Source organism: Pleurodeles waltl, chromosome 1_2 (genome assembly GCF_031143425.1).
Source record: "Pleurodeles waltl isolate 20211129_DDA chromosome 1_2, aPleWal1.hap1.20221129, whole genome shotgun sequence".
NCBI lineage: Eukaryota > Metazoa > Chordata > Amphibia > Caudata > Salamandridae > Pleurodeles > Pleurodeles waltl.
The window spans coordinates 660211365-660232956 of record NC_090437.1 but is presented as its reverse complement, the minus strand read 5'-3'; the positions used below and the strand labels follow the sequence as shown (position 1 = coordinate 660232956).

Below are 21592 nucleotides of genomic sequence, written 5' to 3'. Positions count from 1 at the left end.
AAAGCAGGTTACGTAAATGAAATTAGGGGTGCAAAGGTGTCTCTTTGTAAAGAACATTAAAGTCCATTCCGTGGGAACAGCACTTTTAGATTTTGAAAGACAAGGGTTTTAGGAATATCCTGTTAAACCTTTAGATACCAATCCACATTTCGGCTGACAAATCATAGACCTTCCAGTTCACAAATGGATGACCAGTAGCTGTGCAGCGTACAGTGAGTTTGTCAAAATGGTAATCTGCAATAGCTTTCACAGTGCCAGCTGCCTCTTCAACTACGTGAGCAAAAAGTAAGTGCTCTTGAAAGAAATAAAAACCTTGACATACCCACAGTTTCAAACAGACGACGCAGAAAATACGTTGCTATGAAAAAGCAACATTTGAGTTATCAAAGATTAAAAAAACACGCCTAAAATTCAAAGCAGCTGTTTCAAGTCACGCACACAACGGATGGCAGTCAAAAAGAATCTCAAGCTGGAGCCACATTCTAGACATCCGAGTTTCTCATTGACGTGTCCACTACACGAACATAGAGGTATGGCAATTTTCTTTGAACAAAAAAAAAAAACACAACTTCATGTTTACTAAATCGACTGCAAACTGATGCAAAACGAGCAGTTTGAATCAAATCCACACTGAAGAGTAGTATTACAACTTCACACCATTCAGTGTGACAACTGTAGTATTTCAAGCGTTTCGTGATCCAAGCCTGGATAGAGAAAACTGATGTGGCCAAGAGACAATGTTTTGCTTCCTCATGATGGTCCAACACAAATTGTTCTTGATCTGCCCGAGTTGTCCTTCAAAAAGCAATCCGCGGAAAGCAAAGTAAATGGAGACTATTTTATTTTGTCAAGTGGTTATGGTAAAAAAAAGTTCAGCACAGCTGTTTATTTTAAAAAAGGGAAGTATAAACTATAATGTTGCTAGTAAACGGATGAACCTGATGTCCTTTAATGACATAATAGTTTATCATTGTACAGTACATCTTATGAAGACCCGTAAAATAAGGAACTACTTTTTAAATTTAGTGATCCAAATTAAAAGTCCTTTCAAAGCTTCAGTTTCTTTCGCCTTCCTCGGCCATCTGGAGCACCATCAGATTTACGCTTCTGTGCCTGAAAAACAGAAAAAGTGCATTACTAAAGTCTCCCAGCTCACTATTCAGTGCAATCCTGACAACTGTGCGCCATCTCAGTAAATCTCATTACTTTCTTGCGCTGCTCTTCGAACAGAGCAGTACTACGGCGTAAATGAACAAGTTACTTACCTTAGGTAACGCCTTATTTGGTACGGATTAAATTTAGCTGCATCCCTTGCCTTTGAGTTCTCTAGTACCCCTGAGCGCCAGTATGTGGCGATTGGATCTGCGTTCGTGGTGTGCATCAGAAATGTCACAGTTAATGTGTAGGGGCAACCCAGGCGTGCCAAAGTCAGCTTCGTTTAAAGACTTTGCACGCCAGAAGCCCGTAGCCATGAAGAACACTGACCACTAGTCTGTCAAAACTAGGGCCCTGATAGGGAAGTCCCTGCCCCTAGAAATCCTTTCATAGAGCAGGAAGGATGGGTGGGTCAGTAAGGAATCTGCAGCTAGCTATTGTCTATAAAGTCTTTACCAGAACTTACTTTTGAATGGATACCCCCAAGCAATACTATCCCAGGAGGTGGGTCTGCAAAACAATTTAAACGTGAAAGTCCTCAGAACTGACAGTCCAGGTAGTAGTGTTTGGTAAATGTGTGCAGGAATGTCCAAGTTGCTGTCTGACAGATATCCAGGACCAGAACTCTGCATCCTAACGAAGTGGATGCAGCTTTAGCTCTAGTAGAATGAGCACGTAAGCCATCAAGGGTTTGTTTTTTTGGCCAGTGTGTAGCAGACGCTAATGCAGCTTATGATCCATCTGGAGATGGTCCTCTTCTGCACGCCCTGACCTTTCTTTGCACCCACATACCCTACGAAAAGTTGGTCCCCCAACCGGAACTCTTCTGTACAATCCTGGTAGAACTCCAATGCTCTTTCTGGGTCTAGACGATTGAATCTTTAGTGTTCCATAGAAATATGTAGGGGTGCATAAAAAGTAGGCAAGGTGATAGAATGGCCTAAATGAAAAGGCGTGACCAGTTTTGGCAGAAAAGAGGTCCTAGTGCGAAGCACCACTGTCAATATAAATAGAGAGGTAGGGTGGCACATAATGAGGCCTGCAGCTAGCTCACCCTGCAGGCAGATGTAATTGCCACAAAGAAGGTGGTTTTCAATGTGAGAAGCCTAAGGGGACAGTTGCAAAGAAGCTTGAAAAAAAGGTTAGAAGAAAATTAAGATCCCACTGGGGAATAATGAATGGGGATGGAGGGAAGAGATGAGTAATACCTTTGAGGAACCTATGTACAATAGGAGACTTTAACAAGGAGGGTTGATTGGGCAGCCTCAAAAATGCAGAAATAGCAGATATATAGCCCTTAAGAGTGCCCAGAGCAGAACCCTGCTGGGCAAGGGAAAGAATGAACAGCAGAACCTCAGGAAGAGGGGAAGAAAAGGGCTCAGACTAGTCTGTGCACCATGCCACAAATTTCTTGTTACAGGAGTATATTGTTTTGGTTTATTTTGGATTACCAAGGCACACCGAAGTAGTCCACAAAGTCTATATTGTGTAAAGCATGACAACAAAAGTTTTTTTTTTTTTTTAAATGTATGAGCATAAATTTAATAAAGTCTCTTAACATAGATCACAATCTATTCTGTAAGCATGGAATAGATTTAATGCCAAAAATCAGAGGATGGTAAAATAATTATTTTTATCGAGTAATAAACTCCTGCATACAATAGTGATGCTATACTTGTTGCCATATATAAGGTCTACAAAGAAACCAAGTCTCAAATCAGTTTGAAAACCAATTAAAACAAGATAGAAAAACACCGCCATGTGTGTGGACAAACATGCACAGAAACATACCCTATAAATGGTGGTCTTCTTCATAATAAAAAGATTCAGAAATATTCATGAAAAAGTGGCCATGATAAGCCTGTGGTAAACATAAGAACCAATGACGTACCCCAAATGTATAATCCAGATGTCCACAGTATCGTTTAACAATGACGACTCCAAATTTAAAGTGCTCTGCAACCTATCAAGCATGTGTGGCTTGTGTCGGTAGCGTTAACGTAGTAATGAAAGAATATGAGTGCGGGTAGCGTTTGACCAAAAATTAGCGGTCACAGCTAATCGCCTATCAAGCTTAAGTGGCATGTGCTATCGGTACCCTTAACGTACTAATGCAAGAGTATAAGTATGGGTAGCGTTAACCAAAGAGAGCCAGTCAAAGCTAATTGTTCATGAGGTGACAGTCACGGGCAGTGATAGAAAGGAAAATACCAACTTGATGAAAGTAAAAGACCTGGGGCACAGAACAGAGTGTTTACTGGGCTGGAAACTCATCTAAACAACATAATTAATGTGAGTCCCCGTGTCTGCTATTTGTAAAACCATATAGTCCCCAGCCCAGCGACTCACCTTAAGGTCAGTGTTGTGAACGAGTAGAAGTGAAAGTAGCAGTCATGTATGCAACATCAGCATATGGATTTAGTAAAAGAGAGTACTTGCTACACAAAATAACTCGTATTATGGGTTGAGGAAAAAGGAGGCGCCATCTTGAAATGTACAAAATGGCATTTAAAGCCAGTGACACTGACAGAAATTTGACGGATAAGCTCAATAGAACAAGTACAATTTCATTTGTATAAAACCAATTATAAATTTAAGACCACATATGTGGGAACATTTCAAAGTGAATGTAGGAAGTTGGCTCTGTATATACTATTTCAAACTAAGAAATAGCGTGCACAGAGTCCAAGGGTTCCCCTTAGAGGTAAGATAGTGGCAAAAAGAGATAATTCTAATGCTCTATTTTGTGGTAGTGTGGTCAAGCAGTAGGCTTATCAGAGGGTAGTGTTAAGCATTTGTTGTACACAGGCAATAAATGAGGAACACACACTAAAAGGCAATTCCAGGCCAACAGGTTTTTATATTGTAAAATATATTTTCTTAGTTAATTTTAAGAACCACAGGTTCAAGATTTACAGTTAATACATTAAATGTAAGGTACTTCATTTAGATACTTTAGGAACTTTGAATGAAAACAATATCATGTACAGTCTTTGTAAAAACGGCAATAAGCTATTTTCAAAGTGGACACAGTGCAAAAATCAACAGTTCCTGGGGGAGGTAAGTAAAGGTTAGATTAGGAGGTAAGTAAAACACTTAAGCCTCAGTCCTGGGGCATAGGCAGCCCACCGTTGGGGGTTCAAGGCAACCCCAAAGTTACCACATCAGCAGCTCAGGGCCGGTCATGTGCAGAGGTCAAAGAGGTGCCCAAAACACATAGGCGCCTATGGAGAACAGGGGTGCTCCGGTTCCAGTCTGCCAGCAGGTAAGTACCTGCGTCCTCTGGGGCAGACCAGGGTGGTTTTGTAGAGCACCGAGAGGGGTGGGGGGTGGGGGGGGGGGGGGGGGGGGGGGGGGAGGGAGGGGGGGGGGTGGGGGGGAGGGAGGGGGGGGGAGGACGGGGGGGGGGGTTGAGGGAGGGCACAAGTAGGCACACAAAACACACCCTCAGCGGCACAGGGGCGGCCGGGTGCAGTGTGCCAAGCAGGCGTTGAGTTTCAGGTAGGAAACAATGGAGGGACCCGGGGGTCACTCTAGCTGTGCAAGCAGGAACAGACAGCCATCATATGGGCTAGGCAGAGGCTCGCCTGGGGGGTCACTCCTGCATCGAAGTTCGGGTCCTTCAGGTGATGGGGGCTGCAGGTGCAGTGTTGGTTCCAGGTGTCAGGTCCCTTGTTACGGGCAGTCGCGGTCAGGGGGAGCCTCTGCATTCTCTCTGCTGGCGTCACTGTGGGGGCTCAGGGGGTCGTCTCTGGTTACTCACGGGCTCGCAATCCCCGGGGAGTCCTCCCTGAGGTGTTGGTTTTCTGCAGGTCGAGCCGGGGGTGTCGGGTGCAAAGTGTAGAGTCTCACGCTTCCGGTGGGAAACGTGAAGTCTTTGGAAGTTGCTTCTTTGTTGCAAAGAAGTAGCTGGTTTTGAACAGGGCCGCTGTTCACGGGAGTTTCTTGGTCCTATAGTCCAGGGCAGTCCCCTGTGGCTTCAGAGGTCGCTGGTCACTGTCTGATGCGTCGCTGGAGCAGGTTTTTGAAGTTGGAGACAGGCCGGTAGGGCTGAGGCCACAGCAGTTGTCTTCCTCCTTCTCTGCAGGCTTGTAGGTCAGCAGTCCTTTCTTCAGGTTGCAGGAATCTGATTTCCTGGGATCTGGGGAGCCCCTAAATACTGCATTTAGGGGTGTGTTTAGGTCTGGGAGGAAAGTAGCCAATGGCTACTGTACTTGAGGGTGGCTACACCCTCTTTGTGCATCCTCCCTGTGGGGAGGGGGGCACATCCCTAATCCTATTGGGGGAATCCTCCAAACCCAAGATGGAGGATTTCTCAAGGCAGGGGTCACCTCCGCTCAGGACCCCGGAGGGGCTGTCCTGACTGGTGGGTGACTCCTTGTTTTTATCATTATCTCCTCCAGCCTTGCAGCCAAAAGTGGGGGGCAGCGGCCGGAGGGACGGGCATCTACTAGCTGGGATGCCCTGGGGCGCTGTAACAAAGGGGGTGAGCCTTTGAGGCTCACCGCCAGGTGTTACAGTTCCTGCAGGGGGGAGGTAAGAAGCAGCTCCACCCAGTGCAGGCTTTGTTCCTGGCCACAGAGTGACAAAGGCACTCTCCCCATGTGGCCAGCAACTAGTCTGGTTGTGGCAGGCTGGCAGTAACTGGTCAGCCCCACACTAGAAGTCTGGCTGGTATTCAGGTGGTATCTCTAAAATGCCCTCTGGGTGCATGTCACAATAAATTGCACACTGGCATCAGTGTGCATTTATTGTGCTGAGAAGTTTTATACCAAACTTCCCAGATTTCAGTGTAGCCATTATGGAACTGTGGAGTTCGTGTCTGACAAACTCCCAGACCATATACTCTTATGGCTACCCTGAACTTACAATGTCTAAGGTTTTGCTTAGACACTGTAGGGACAGTGCTCATGCACATATGTCCTCACCTGTGGTATAGTGCACCCTGCCTTAGGGCTGTAAGGCTTGCTAGAGGGGTGACTTACCTATGCCACAGGCTGTGTGAGGTTGGCATGGCACTCTGAGGGGAGTGCCATGTCAACTTAGTCATTTTCTCCGCACCAGCACACAAGCGGTGAGGCAGTAAGCATGTGCTGAGTGTGGGGTCCCCAGGGTGGCATAAGACATGCTGCAGCCCTTAGAGACCTTCCCTGGCATCAGGGCCCTTGGTACCAGGGGTACCAGATACGAGGGACAGAGTGCCATGTCTGTGCCAATTGTGGGAGCAAAGGTACAGTTTAGGGAACAAACACTGGTGCTGGGGCCTGGTTAACAGGGTCTCAGCACACTTTCAATCAAAACTTAGCATCAGCAAAGGCAAAAAGTTAGGGGGGTAACCATGCCAAGGACGCATTTCCTTACAATACTTTAAACCCAAGAACTTCATAATAAGCATAAATTCTTTTTAGTCAAAAAACAAACCAAATAAACACCCCAAAACTAGTTCAATGTTTACCTATGGGAGGAAAACAGTCAGCAAACAAGCACTTAAACGACTCACGGGACCAATCTTGTAGACTTAGAGTACTGGGCACTGAACAGAACCATACCAAAAGGTCACTCAGGGCAGCCGGGTGCAGAACGCATCAGATGCCCAATGTATTTCAATGGGGATTGGTCTCTGTGGTTTTAGGCTGCAGGATCCGGCTGGGAGTCCAGCAGAGAGCAACCAACAGGTAGGTCACAAACATGGGATGCTTAGGGACGTTGGTGCACCTTTCATCTTTTTCTTGAAGGCCCTGGGGCTACAGATGCAGAGGTGCCCTTTGGCGTCAGGTTTCCTTGCCCAGGAGCACTCGCGGTTGGGGGGGGGGTGCTGTGGTCTGAGGCTGCAGATATCGTTGGGGAGTCCAGAAGGGGTGAAACCACAAGGGACTGACAGCTGGGGGACCTTGCTGGCACCAGAGGTCCACTCCCACTTGGAACAGTGACTGCAGGTGCAGTGGTGTCTTCAGGTGTAAGTCCTTGCGGTTCCGGAGGCTGCAGAGCCCTTTCCTGGGAATTGGTTGGAGAGCAGGTCCGCTGCTCACGGGAGACTTGAGTCTATTTCAAAGGCGGGCAGTCCTCCCAGGATTCTGGAGGTTCAGATGCAGGATGAGGCATCTTTTGGTGCAGAGTCAGTCGATGAGTGCAGACGGGCTGGCAGGGTTGGTACCAGGTCAGTTGCTGCATCTCTACTTTGTCCTTTTCTTCTTAGGTCTTCAGGATCCAGGTTCAGGGGTGCCACCTAAATACTCAATTTAGGGGCACTGCAGGGAGTGCCAGGTGGTAGCCAATAGGCTGACCACCTCTACTGTAACTACACCCTTTCTGTGACCACTTCCGCTATGAAGTGGGCATGGCCCTACCCCCAGTGGCCTAATTCCTTCCAAACAAAGATTGAGAATTTTTTTATTTTTTGTCCCCTTCAGCTCATCCCCTTTAGGGGGTGCTCTGGCATCTGCCTCATTTCATGCCTATTCTCCTGCCAAAAGTGGGGATCAGGACAGGGGAGTTATCCATTTGTTTGCGTAACAATGTCTTGTAGTAGGTTTTCTAGCTTGTTTAATAACTTCCATACATTCTTGTGTAAGGTCTAGATGTCCAAATTCTAAGACTTTAGGAGCCAGATTGAGCGATGCTGGATTCGGGTGTCTGATCTGTTGTTTGTGTTGAGTTTACAGATCTGGTCTGTTTGGCCAGCTGCGGAGCCCAGGAGCTGCAGAGGAGTCCCCAACACCCACCCCTCTCCAAGTCATGCAGAAGATGTCCTTTGATGGTCGTCATATTGCAAAGAGCTCAGCAGTGAGGAAGAGTGACCAACAAGCCTTGGCAAATGCAAACCAAGGCGGAAGAGGAGTTGCAGAGCTGAAGAGGACCAGCAAGGCCCTGGGGGCTCGACCCTTAGAGGGGAATCAAGGCTGACCCTCAGCAGTCAGAGCCAGCAGAACCAGTCGCAGCCCCCACAGCCAAACCACTAGCAGTAGGCACAGTAAGTTGCAGTGAGGTCCAGTCAGCACACCTGGAGAGGAGTCCCATGTCACTGGAGCAGCAAAGGAAAGACTGTCCTTGCAAGGATAAAGTGCTGGAAGCCAGGGCTTCTTGGAGCCTGAAGATCCCTCAGAGCAGAAGTCAACAAGCCTTGGTTGCTGTAAGAGTCGTGGTATACAGGGATACTGTCCTCCAAGGAGAGGCAAGGGGTCACCGTCTCCAAAGTTGGACGCAAGGCATAGAGGACCACCCCGACCCACCACCTGTGTTGCAGGATCCACACAGTTCCAGAGGAAAGCAGATCCATGCAGCCAGACGTCATTGTCTTAGGTGCCTGCAGACGCAGGGGACTGACTCCTTCACTCCAAGGGAGATTCCTTCTTGCTTCTTGGTGCAGCTCAAGTCTTGCTGACCCCAGAGGATGCACAGCTGTGGAAATGTTGCAGTTGCTGGAAGGAGCCGGGAAAACAATGTTGCAAGGCGAGGTCGTCTCGGGAGTTGCAGTCTTGTTCGGTTCCTGAAGGGTCCAGTTGCAGTTACAGGTTGCCAGGAGCAGAAGAGATTGATGCAGGAGTCCTTGTGGAGTCTTGCGCGCCAAATCTGGGGACCCACCCGTAAGGGAGTCCTTAGGTAGCCCAAAAAGAGGGTTTGGTCACTTTGCACGGTGACCACCTATCAGAGGGGGTTACTGACATCACCTGTCTGACCTGGCAACTCAGATGCTCCCAGGGGCCTCTGCACATCTTGTTTCCAAGATGGCAGAATCGAGTGGCCACCTGGTGGAGCTCTGGGTACCACCCTTGGGGTGGTGGACAGGGGAGTGGTCACTCCCCTTTCCTTTGTCCAGTTTCGCACCAGAGCAGGGACCGGGGGTCCGTGGACTGGTGCCAACCGGTTTATGCAAGGAGGGCACCAAATGTGCACTTCAAAGCAGTCTGGTGGCGCTCAAAGAAAACCAGTGGCTTGGGGAGGCTACCCCTCCCAAGCCTTGTAACAGATTTCCAAGGCCAAGGGTGCTGCATCTCCTCTCCCACAGAAAATCATTTGTTCTGCCTTCCCCTGCTTGAGCTGGGCAAGCAGCAGGAAGGCAGAACCCTGTCTGAGGGGTGGCAGCAGCGTGGGCTGCCTGCCAACCCAAGAAGACTGGTAGGAGCAATACTGGGGGGTCCTCTAAGGAGCCCCCAGAGTGCATGGAATCATGCCGCCAATACTGGGGTATGATTCGACATGTTTGATATCAAAATGCCTACATTCGGAGTTACCATTATGTAGCTGGACCACCGATAAGTGAACTGTGGCCAGTACACGGGTAAAATGGCTTCCCCGCACTCCTGCCTCGTGCCCCAGCTCAGAGTAACGGGTTGTGACAGAACCTCGTTCACTTTCACTCTAACCAAGGGAGTAGGAAGTTGGCTCTGTATGTACTATTTCAAAGTAAGAAATAGCATGCACAGAGTCCAAGGGTTCCCCTTAGAGGTAAGATAGTGGCAAAAAGAGATAATTCTAATGCTCTATTTTGTGGTAGTGTGGTCGAGCAGTAGGCTTATCAGAGGAGTAGTGTTAAGCATTTGTTGTACATACACAGGCAATAAATGAGGAACACACACTCAAAGACTTACTCCAGGCCAATAGGTTTTTGTATAGAAAAATATATTTTCTTAGTTTATGTTAAGAACCACAGGTTCAAGATTTACAAGCAATACTTCAAATGAAAGGTATTTCATGTAGGAACTTTGAATTGGCAAAATAGCATATACAGTTTTCACATAAATGACAGCTATTTTAAAACTAGACAGCGCAATTTAACAATTCCTTGGGGGGGGGGGGGGGGGGTGTAAGTGTTTGTTAGTTTTTGCAGGTAACTAAACCACCTACGGGGTTCAAGTTTGGGTCCAAGGTGGCCTACAGTTGGGGGTTCAGAGCAACCCCAAAGTTACCACACCAGCAGCTCAGGGCCGGTCAGGTGCAGAGGTCAAAGTGGTGTCCAAAACATAGGCTTCAATGGAGAAGGGGGTGCCCCGGTTCCAGTCTGCTAGCAGGTAAGTACCCGCGTCTGAGGGCAGACCGGGGGGGGGGGGGGGGGGTTTGTAGGGCCCTGGGGTGGGGGGGGCGGGGGGGTGTACACAAGTTAGCACAAAAAGTACACCCTCAGCAGCACGGGGGCGGCCGGGTGCAGTGTGCAAACAGGCGTCGGGTTTCCAATGGAAATCAGTGGGAGACCAAGGGGTCTCTTCAGCGATGCAGGCAGGCAAGGGGGGCTCCTCGGGGTAGCCACCACCTGGGCAAGGGAGAAGGCCACCTGGGGGGTTGCTCCGGCACTGGAGGTCAGATCCTGGGGGCTGCGGGTGCATGGTCTTTACCAGGCGTTGGGTCTTTGAAGCAGGCAGTCGCGGATAGGGGGAGCCTCGGGATTCCCTCTGCAGGCGTCGCTGTATTGGGGGTGGGGTTTCAACTCTGGCTACTCACGGTCTCGTAGTCGCCAGGGAGTCCTCCCTGTGGTGTTTGTTCTCCACAAGTCGAGCTGGGGGTGTCGGGTGCAGAGTGCAAAGTCTCACGCTTCCGGCGGGAACCATGTGTTGTTTCAAAGTTGCTCCTTTATTGCAAAGTTGCAGTCTTTGGGGAACAGAGCCGCTGTCCTCTGGAGTTCTTGGTCCTTCTAGATGCAGGGTAGTCCTCTGAGGCTTCAGAGGTTGCTGGACCCTGTGGAACGCGTCGCTGGAGCAGTGTCTTTAGAAGTGGGGAGACAGGCCGGTAGAGCTGGGGCCAAAGCAGTTGGCGTCTCAGTCTTCTCTGCAGGCTTTTCAGCTCAGCAGTCCTCTTCTTCTTAGGTTGCAGGAATCGGAGTTCCTTGGTTCTGGGGAGCCCCTAAATACTGGATTTAGGGGTGTGTTTAGGTCTGGGGGGTTAGTAGCCAATGGCTACTAGCCCTGAGGGTGGCTACACCCTCTTTGTGCCTCCTCCCTGAGGGGAGGGGGGCACATCCCTAATCCTATTGGGGGATTCCTCCATCTGCAAGATGGAGGATTTCTAAAAGTTAGAGTCACCTCAGCTCAGGACACCTTAGGGGCTGTCCTGACTGGCCAGTGACGCCTCCTTGTTTTTCTCATTATCTCCTCCAGCCTTGCCGCCAAAAGTGGGGCCGTGGCCGGAGGGGGCGGGCAACTCCACTAGCTGGAGTGCCCTGGGGTGCTGTAACAAAGGGGGTGAGCCTTTGAGGCTCACCGCCAGGTGTTACAGATCCTGCAGGGAGAGGTGAGAAGCACCACCACCCAGTACAGGCTTTGTTACTAGCCACAGAGTGACAAAGGCACTCTCCCCATGTGGCCAGCAACATGTCTGGTGTGTGGCAGGCTGCTAAAACTGGTCAGCCTACACGGATAGTCGGGTAAGGTTTCAGGGGGCACCTCTAAGGTGCCCTCTGGGGTGTATGCTACAATAAAATGTACACTGGCATCAGTGTGCATTTATTGTGCTGAGAAGTTTGATACCAAACTTCACAGTTTTCAGTGTAGCCATTATGGTGCTGTGGAGTTCGTGCATGACAGACTCCCAGACCATATACTCTTATGGCTACCCTGCACTTACAATGTCTAAGGTTTTGCTTAGACACTGTAGGGGCATAGTGCTCATGCACTTATGCCCTCACCTATGGTATAGTGCACCCTGCCTTAGGGATGTAAGGCCTGCTAGAGGGGTGACTGATCTATACCTGTAGGCAGTGTGAGGTTAGCATGGCACCCTGAGGGGAGTGCCATGTCGACTTAGTCGTTTTATCCCCACTAGCACACACAAGCTGGCAGGCAGTGTGTCTGTGCTGAGTGAGGGGTCCCCAGGGTGGCATAAGACATGCTGCAGCCCTTAGAGACCTTCCCTGGCATCAGTGCCCTTGGTACCAGGGGTACCAGTTACAAGGGACTTACCTGGGTGCCAGGGTGTGCCAATTGTGGAAACAAAGGTACAGGTTAGGGAAAGAACACTGGTGCTGGGGCATGGTTAGCAGACCTCAGCACACTTTCAAATCATAACTTGGCATCAGCAAAGGCAAAAAGTCAGGGGGTAACCATGCAAAGGAGGCATTTCCTTACAAAGGGCCTTTGATATAGGAGCTGGAGACAGAACTGAGAGCCAAAGCCTAGTCTATCCAGGGTTGCAAATAGGTACAGCCATTCAACACTATTGAACACAATTTTAGTGTCTAAGGGGAGCTGCACCGCTTCCTCAATATAGGGAGGACTGGTCATGTGGAGGCCACCGTAAAGTTGTCTAAGGTGGAGACGTGTACTCCTATGCAGCATAAAACCAAACTGATCCAGGTGCATCACTGAGGCCAGTAATTTCTGTAGCATAGCGGCAGGGACCTTAGCCTCTACATTGAGGAGTGAGATCAGCCAGAATGAACCACATTTTGCTGGGTGCTTACTCTTTATAGGGACCACCATTAGGGTGGCTAACCTCGTCCTCTGGTAGGACACCCTCACAGCTTGCCTTCTGAAACATTCTAAAATGTATTTGGACACTTTGACACAAACTTGTACAGCTCTGGGACAAGACCACTGGGGCCCGCAGCCTTACCAGACCTTAATCCATGGATTGCACTTCTCAATTCCTCTACCGTCAGGTCTAGCTCAAGCTTCTCCCCCTGTCCTCCGCAGATAGTTTTAAGAACAATATCCCCCAAGAGTTTCGCACACTTTTCACTGATGGTCACATTGGCCGCAGCACAGACCCCTTCATAGTATGTTGTGAAGGCCTCCACTATCGCTTCCCCGGTCAGGTGAACCCCACCCCCCCCCCATCCCTGATTGCCACCGCCCAGTTCCTGCATTTTTCTCTTCTATCTAACCAGGTTAGCAGCTCGCTTGCCTTATCACCAACGTCCGAGGTGGCACTGCACGGCCAACACCTGGGATCGAGCAGCATCTTCTGCTAGGTCCTTATACTCCCGTTGGTGAAGTCGAATCCCACTGTACCCTCATCTTCCTGAACGTATTGTGCCATCTGTTCAAGGAGCTTATCGCGAAGCGATGCATCCTTTAGGTACCACAGATCTATTCAGGGGAGGCTTGTATTTCGTACCACAGGGGACCAGCAAACATCACTTCAACTGGGGCGAGTAGGAGACTGGCACTCTATGTAGTGCGCAAAACTAAGCACACTCTGCAGGGGGTCCAGGCAACCACGCTTTGGTTTCCAGAGGTAAAAACTAAAACCAGTTAATGCTCTAATTTTTATGGTAGCTCGGTCAAGCAGTTGGGCTTATCTTGGAGAAGTGCACAGCATTTGTTGTACTCACAGTATCAATCATGCAACTCACATTCGAAGGAATAACTTGAGACCAATTTATAAAAAATATGTCAGTTTTATATACATTTTAAGATAAAGGTTATCAAAATTGGTTAAGTACTTTTGAAGATATGGATTTTTGAAGTTTTAATAAATGCACTTTGTGCTTAATTACGTACCATAGGAATCAATAAGGAAGACCCTTTTAAAAATGTATATAAAAAACTGTTTGCTTTACCATGTTCCGCTTATACAGTATGGTTGACTTCATCAGTGGGCATGCTGTGCCAGCGGAAGAAGTTCGGGCGCCTCCTGGTTCCGGCAGAAGCAGTGGTGGAAAGTCTCTTTAAGCTGGTGCTGGGCCACTAAGAGGGATCACTTGGAAAAAGTCTGCTCTGGTCAAGTTAAAGGTGGTTCCTTGGGGGTCCTCTTGGGGTGTTGAGGTCACAAGGGGTGAGGGTCTCTTGGGGCACAGCTGGTTCTTCTTTGTAGGGCTCAGGGCGGCCAGGTGCAGAGCAAGTTGGTGATGAAGGAGCTGTGTGCAAAGGTGGCCTTTGGATCTGGAGGTAGGTTTCTTTCAAGGCTGCTTTCAGAACGGGACACTAGTGGGAGGTCCGGGGTGTTCCTTAAGTCCCTCAACTGGGGTTCCTCCTGGTCCTTTCAGCGAGCTGTTTTCCTGGTGTCCGATGTCAGCGGACCAGTACCCAGGGTATTGGTACAGTCCGGGAGGGCGCAGTGCCACCAAACTTGGTACACTTGCAGGGTTTGTCCTGGTGGTCGTCTGTGTGTCATAGGGTCTGGCTGAGACTTCTAGTTCCAGAGTTAGAGGCCGGTCAGTGAAGTGACCTTCACTGGGGTGCTGGTTCTTGGGGTGTTGCATAGTGGTACCTCCACTCTGGAGGGAGTTCTTGGGCTATTGGTAAAGTCTGGAGGTCCTCTGGGTTTCTTGAGGTCAGTCCAGTTTCTCCACAGAGGCAATTGTCTGGTCCTGGGTGCAGCAGGCAGGCTTTTCTTGTGCAGTAGGTCCACAGCTTTCGTGCTTTGGTTCTTCTCAGTGCTGGTCTTCTAAGTGCCCTTCAAATCGGTCTTGTTCTGGGGATGGCCACTAAATATTTAATTTAGTGGGCGCTTTAGGGGATGCCTGGTATTGTCCAATGGGACACTTACCTTTGGGTGGCTACACCCACTATAGTGACCACTTACTGTGGGAAGGGTTACTTCCCTAAACCTGATTGGCTATTTTCCTTCCATCTAGGATGGAGAAAAACGAAAGGGTGTCCACCTCACAGGCAACACCTTAGGGGTGGTGCATGCCAGGTGAGCCACTCCCCCTACCCATTGTTATCACATGGCTGTTTGAGCAGTAGCAGCCCCCGTCACCCTCAGCGCCTTGAGACCCTCATGGGTGAGTAGTGCGCTTTACAAATACTGTGATTGATTGAGGTTTCCCGCCTTTGCTCCTGCCAAAAGTGGGGAGTGGCAATGGGGGAGGCCATCTGATGCTAGCAGCAGGCCTGGGGGTCGAGTTTCAAGGGTGTTAAGCCCTTTGAAGCTCACTGCCGGGGCAGTGCACATTCCTGAGGGAGGAGGTGTTAGCTTGTCCACCCAGGAAGAGCATTGTTTTTACAAATCAGAGAGAGAGGGCTCTCCTCCAAGGTTTGTGTATTGGCTGTCTGGAAGTGGCAGGCTGAACAGAACCAGTCCACAACCATGCCAGGACAGTTCGCTTTTGCAGGGGGCACCTCTAAGGTGACCCCTGGGTACGTTTAGGGATAAATCCAATACTGGTAACAGTTTGGATTTATCATTCTGAATTGTTTGATACCAAACAACCCAGGGTTCAGAGTGGCCATCATGTAGCTGGGAAACTCATGTTGACCAGTGTCCAACTTGTGTATTAAAATGATTGCTTTGTTCACTCAGTATGTCCCAGGTTTGGCAAGGACACAGTGGGGCATATTGCTCATGCAGCTATGCGCTCACAGATAATATGGAGCACCCTGCCATAGGGCTATAATGCCTGCCAGAGGGGAGTCTTACGCATAGTAAATGCAGTGTATGGTGGACAGGGCACACAGGCAGTGTGCCTGGTTGAGTCTGTGTTTAAGGTACCCACCAGGACACTCAACCTGCAATGGCAGTGCTGGATGCATCTGGATGCATGGCCCTAGAGGGTGGCACAATCAGTGCTGCTGCTGCCCTCAGGGGCCCACCCATAGTACCCCATGCCCTGGGCACATAGGTACCCATTTACTAATGGTGCCAATGCATCACAACATTTTAGGGAAGAGCTCTGTCCCAGGGAACCAGGTTAACAGGGGCCCTGGGCACTACAACTTATAGGATACAATCAAACATCAAGCAAAAAGTGGGAGCTAACCATGTCAAAAAGAGGCTTTTCTCACAGGGAGTGGTCAGAGATGCCCCTCGCCAGGTGCCTAGCGCTATGGAAGCAACCCACCGTTGTAGCATGGGTGAACAGATCTAACTGTGCTGCGTAACTATTATAAGCGGCTGCCAAATGTGTTTAGTGTCGTACCAGTGGATGCTGCTCGCGCCAGAGATCATCTAGGCCCATAGCTTCCATGAAGACTAGTACTATCCGATCCCGCTTGCGAAGCAGAAATCTTCTCCATGTCCAATGCCATGATGGCGTTCATGCCGCCCCCGAGTACCAATACCCCAGCTGGCAGGTCTAAGAGAAGTGCACTAAGTACTGGGAGAGTGGTCGCATGTAGTCGTGGCGGTATATAGATTGAACAGAGATTCAATGTGTGCCCCTCCCAAGAGGGCATCTGGGCCACATAGTGGCCCAGAGGTCTGGACCATGTATTTTGAGGCATATATGGCACTGAGGATTTAATAAGGATGCCAGCCCCTCTGGAACTGGAGGCAAATTGCTAGTGAGCTGTGAGGGAGTATCCCATTTGGTTAAGCACTTTGTATTGATTCCCTTTAAGATGAGTTTCCTGCAACAGGACAATGTCTGGGGAGTGTCTACGAATGTACTGTAGGGCCAGGAGGTGCTTGATTTTGTTGCCCAAGCCAGTGACTTTCCATATCATGACCTTTTTAAAGCTGATCTAGCCATTGTGCAGAATAGGATAAAGCACATCTCCCAGAGTGTAGTCTGAAATGTATAGAACCCTCTTCCTCCTCAAGCAGTCCCTCCGCGTCACCCAATGTTGCTAAGCTTGAACATAACAGCATGCAAACAATAAAAAAAATGGTCACAACCATCGCCAACTAATGCCCCCCGCACCATGCTACCCAGCATTATAAATGATTGTCCACCCAGTTCCCCAACTAGCAAAGTGCTTGTCGCCCAATTAATAACAAGAAAAACACAATCAAAGAGTGGACAGCACAACCCCAACAATCTACAAAACCATAGCAGGTAGTTGAACCCTAACTTGGTAGCATATTTTGTTATTCCCACATCTGTAAGCTTAAATTTCCAAACATTGTTAGTTTCCACTTGAAATAACTTTTAGCTGAGTGACACCTTTGGCAAAGTCCATGTGGCAGGAATACATCCCCCTCGGCTTCTGGAGTCTTATCAGTCTCTGGACTCTCCACTGTTCGTGACCTGCCTAACTCGGTCCTTCATCCCTCCCCTTCGTGTTGATCCAAGGGGCTCCCCTTCTTCCCTCCCTGAGGGGACCGTGCCCAGGGTGTGTGCCATCCCTCAATCCACTCCCATGCCTCCACTGTGGTGGTAAAGTACCAGGACTTCCCATCTGAAAGTACTCAGTTTTGCAAAGTAGAGCATCAAGTACTTAATCTTTAGCTTGAAGCGCCTTTTTCATCTCATCGAAACCCCCATGCTGGCGCTGTACCTGGAGCGTGAAGTGTTTGGGGGAAAAACATGTCACAGATTTCTCAAAATGTATATCACCATGGGAGAGGTCCACCTGGAGTACAGCATCTTGTTCCCTGTAATTAAAAATCCTGCCAATGTTTTTTCTTTGGGGGGGGGGGGGTGCTTGGGCTGGAGAGTTGTACAAAGCCCTCCACAAAGATCCACACTATCCCTCCACCCCCTCTGGAACCTGCACCACTCAGTTTCTTCTGGCCCTTCCTTCCTGGTCTTCTAAGTTTGGTAGACATGATCGCATTGTGTTTCGTGAGATGTTGCACCTGGTCTTCGATCCTTTTAGTGGTGGCCTGGAGCATATGAATGTGCGTTTCAGCAGTCTTGACTTTCTGAATTTTTTTCTCTCTTTAAAGTCAGTCTGCTACTGCATCGATTTTTGGTTCAAGAGCTTGTTTGAGATCCTGAAAGTCGGCCACAATAGCACCCAAGGAGGGTTCCTGCACAGGAGTCGTCTCGTGCCTAGACTCCGCAGGGCGTAGGGTTACCGCATATTTATCCATTCTGTTGGTCTGTGTAAGGAAATGCCTCCTTGGCATGGTTACCCCCTGACTTTTTACCTTTGCTGATGCTAAGTTATGATTTGAAAGTGTGCTGAGGCCTGCTAATCAGGCCCCAGCACCAGTGTTCTTTCCCTAACCTGTACTTTTGTTTCCACAATTGACACACCCTGGCATCCAGGTAAGTCCCTTGTAACTGGTACCTCTGGTACCAAGGGCCCTGATGCCAGGGAAGGCCTCTAAGGGCTGCATGTCTTATGCCACCCTGGGGATCCCTCACCCAGCACAGACACACTGCTTGCCAGCTTGTGTGTGCTAGTAGGGATAAAAAGACTAAGTCAACATGGCACTCCCTTCAGGGTGCCATGCCAACCTCACACTGCCTACAGGTATAGATAAGTCACCCCTCTAGCAGGCCTTACAGCCCTAAGGCAGGGTGCACTATACCATAGGTGAGGGCATAAGTGCATGAGTACTATGCCCCTACAGTGTCTAAGCAAAACCTTAGACATTGTAAGTGCAGGGTAGCCATAAGAGTATATGGTCTGGGAGTCTGTCATGCACAAACTCCACAGCACCATAATGGGTACACTGAAAACTGTGAAGTTTGGTATCAAACTTCTCAACACAATAAATGCACACTGATGCCAGTGTACATTTTATTGTAACATACACCCCCAGAGGGCACCTTAGAGGTGCCCCCTGAAACCTTAACCGACTATCCGTGTAGGCTGACTAGTTTTAGCAGCCCGCCACACTCCAGACATGTTGCTGGCCACATGGGGAGAGTGCCTTTGTCACTCTGTGGCTAGTAACAAAGCCTGTACTGGGTGGAGGTGCTTTTCAGCTCCCCCTGCAGGATCTGTAACACCTAGCGGTGAGCCTCAAAGGCTCACCCCCTTTGTTACAGCACCCCAGGACACTCCAGCTAGTGGAGTTGCCCGCCCCCTCTGGCCACGGCCCCACTTTTGGCGGCAAGGCCAAGGGAGATAATGAGAAAAACAAGGAGTCACTGGCCAGTCAGGACAGCCCCTAAGGTGTCCTGAGCTGAGGTGACTGACTTTTAGAAATCCACCATCTTGCAGATGGAGGATTCCCCCAATAGGATTAGGGGTGTGCCCCCCCTCCCCTCAGGGAGGAGGCACAAAGAGGGTGTAGCCACCCTCAGTGCTAGTAGCCATTGGCTACTAACCTCCCCAGACCTAAACACACCCCTAAATTCAGTATTTAGGGGCTCCCCAGAACCTAGGAACTCAGATTCCTGCAACCTAAGAAGAAGAGGACTGCTGAACTGAAAAACCTGCAGAGAAGACGGAGACACCAACTGCTTTGGCCCCAGCTCTACCGGCCTGTCTCCCCACTTCTAAAGACACTGCTCCAGCGACGCGCTCCCAGGGTCCAGCAACCTCTGAAGCCTCAGAGGACTACCCTGCATCTAGAAGGACCAAGAACTCCCGAAGACAGTGGCTCTGTTCACCAAAGACTGCAACTTTGCAACAAAGAAGCAACTTTGAACCAACACACATTTCCCACCGGAAGCGTGAGACTTTGCACTCTGCACCCGACGCCCCCGGCTCGACTTGTGGAGAACAAACACCACAGGGAGGACTCCCCGGCGACTACGAGACTGTGAGTAGCCAGAGTTGACCCCCGAGCCCCCACAGCGACGTCTGCAGAGGGAATCCCGAGGCTCCCCCTGACCGCAACTGCCTGCTTCAAAGACCCGACGCCTGGTAAAGACTCTGCACCCGCAGCCGCCAGGACCTGAAGGATCTGACCTCCAGTGCAGGAGCGACCCCCAGGAGGCCCTCTCCCTTGCCCAGGTGGTGGCTACCCAGAGGAGCCCCCCCTTGCCTTCCTCGGTGAAGAGACCCCTTGGTCTCCCATTGATTTCTATTGCGAACCCGATGCCTGTTTGCACACTGCACCCGGCCGCCCCGTGCTGCTGAGGGTGTACTTTTTGTGTGGGCTTGTGTCCCCTCCCCCCGGTGCCCTACAAAACCCCCCTGGTCTGCCCTCCGAAGACGCGGGTACTTACCTGCTGGCAGACTGGAACCGGGGCACCCCCTTCTCTATTGAAGACTATGTGTTTTGGGCACCTCTTTGACCTCTGCACCTGACCGGCCCTGAGCTGCTGGTGTGGTAACTTTGGGGTTGCTCTGAATCCCCAACGGTGGGCTACCTTGGACCCAAACTTGAACCCCGTAGGTGGTTTACTTACCTGCAAAAACTAACAAACACTTACCTCTCCCAGGAACGGTTGAAAATTGCAGCAAGTGTCTAGTTTTAAAATAGCTATATGTCATTTACGTGAAAACTGAATATGCTATTTTGCCAATTCAAAGTTCCTAAAGTTCCTACATGAAATACCTTTCATTTGAAGTATTACTTGTAAATCTTGAACCTGTGGTTCTTAAAATAAACTAAGAAAATACATTTTTCTATACAAAAACCTATTGGCCTGGAATTGTCTCCGAGTGTGTGTTCCTCATTTATTGCCTGTGTGTGTACAACAAATGCTTAACACTACTCCTCTGATAAGCCTACTGCTCGACCACACTACCACAAAATAGAGCACTAGAATTATCTCTTTTTGCCACTATCTTACCTCTAAGGGGAACCCTTGGACTCAGTGCATGCTATTTCTTACTTTGAAATAGTACATACAGAGCCAACTTCCTACAGTCTGCATCTGCAGGTGCACCTTAGGCTTCACCATCTCAGTCCTGGCCCCAGAAGGTCCAAACCAACAAGGAGGCCCGCTCCTGAACCCCTAGTCACGTGAGGGCCTCAAAGCCACCACTGACCCCAAGGGCCCCACCACTAGCTGGGCCCGCAAGTTGCCTGGGCTGCTCCTTGTCACAACTCCCGCAGTTCTAGGTTACCTCTGCGTTCCCTTCCTAGTGGTGTCTCAGGCCGCTCGCCTTCTGGTGGGCCGACGCAGGCTCCAGGCCCAGCCCTCTTCCTTCAAGGAGCAAGGGTCCCTCCCCTGTGGCAGCACAAATGCCTAGGCCCAATCGGCCACCCCTTGCTCCCATCTGCCGCTTCAATCAGTGCGTCCCACTCCCTCATTAATGGTTCCTAGGGGCCCACGATGACCCCCTTGCGTTCTCACCTCGACCAAGCCTTAGGGGTGTGGGAGGGGAAGAATATTTCCTCCGTCTCCACTTCAAGGAAATGGAGCACCCGCAGGACTCTTCGGCACCATCCGCATCGGCGTCAGCCTCCTTCCCTGCCAAATCAATTCAGCCTGGGGCCTGGCAATCCAGATTTTGGTGACTGCTTGAACACAGGGACAGTGGGCTGCAGCAGTTCGCTTCCTTCTCTGCAGGCCTCATCTGCACTCTGGAGCAAAGCCCATCCATGGTGTCAGCAGTTGTTCAGACCTCCCTTCCTGCCCCCAGTCATCCTCAAGTGGGGCAGTTCATGTCCAATGCGGTCAGATTATGGATGGCTGTGTGACTAAAGAGTGTCCTAAATGCTGCAGCATGTATTGTGCCTCCCTAGAGGATGCCTCAACAAGCTCACCAAGCACACTGCCATTGCAGATGTACTGGTGAGGAGAAAAGTCAAAGTCGACATGGCAACCCTCTCAGAGTGCCATGCCCACAAACCACTGCCTGTGGCATAGGTAAGTCACCCCTCTAGCTAGCCTTACAGCCCTAAGGCCGGTACTATACCACAAGTGAGGGCATAGCTGCATGAGCAATATGCCCCTACAGTGTCTAAGTCCATTCTTCGATATTATAAGTGCACTGTGGCCATATTAAGCCCAGTGTGGCTGGAAGTTTGTCATTATGAACTCCACAGC

General features: G+C 49.8%; 1 protein-coding gene across 1 annotated transcript in view; it reads right to left on the bottom strand.

Moving 5' to 3' along the window:
- Positions 1 to 824: 824 nt before the first annotated feature.
- Positions 825 to 21592, bottom strand: part of SMARCA5 (SNF2 related chromatin remodeling ATPase 5) — a 413986-nt gene continuing 393218 nt past the window's right edge. Inside the window, exon 24 of the mRNA XM_069242595.1 lies at positions 825 to 1113. Within this exon, the coding sequence (XP_069098696.1) occupies positions 1048 to 1113 (66 nt within the window). The 3' untranslated portion in view covers positions 825 to 1047. The remainder of the gene's footprint in view (positions 1114 to 21592) is intronic.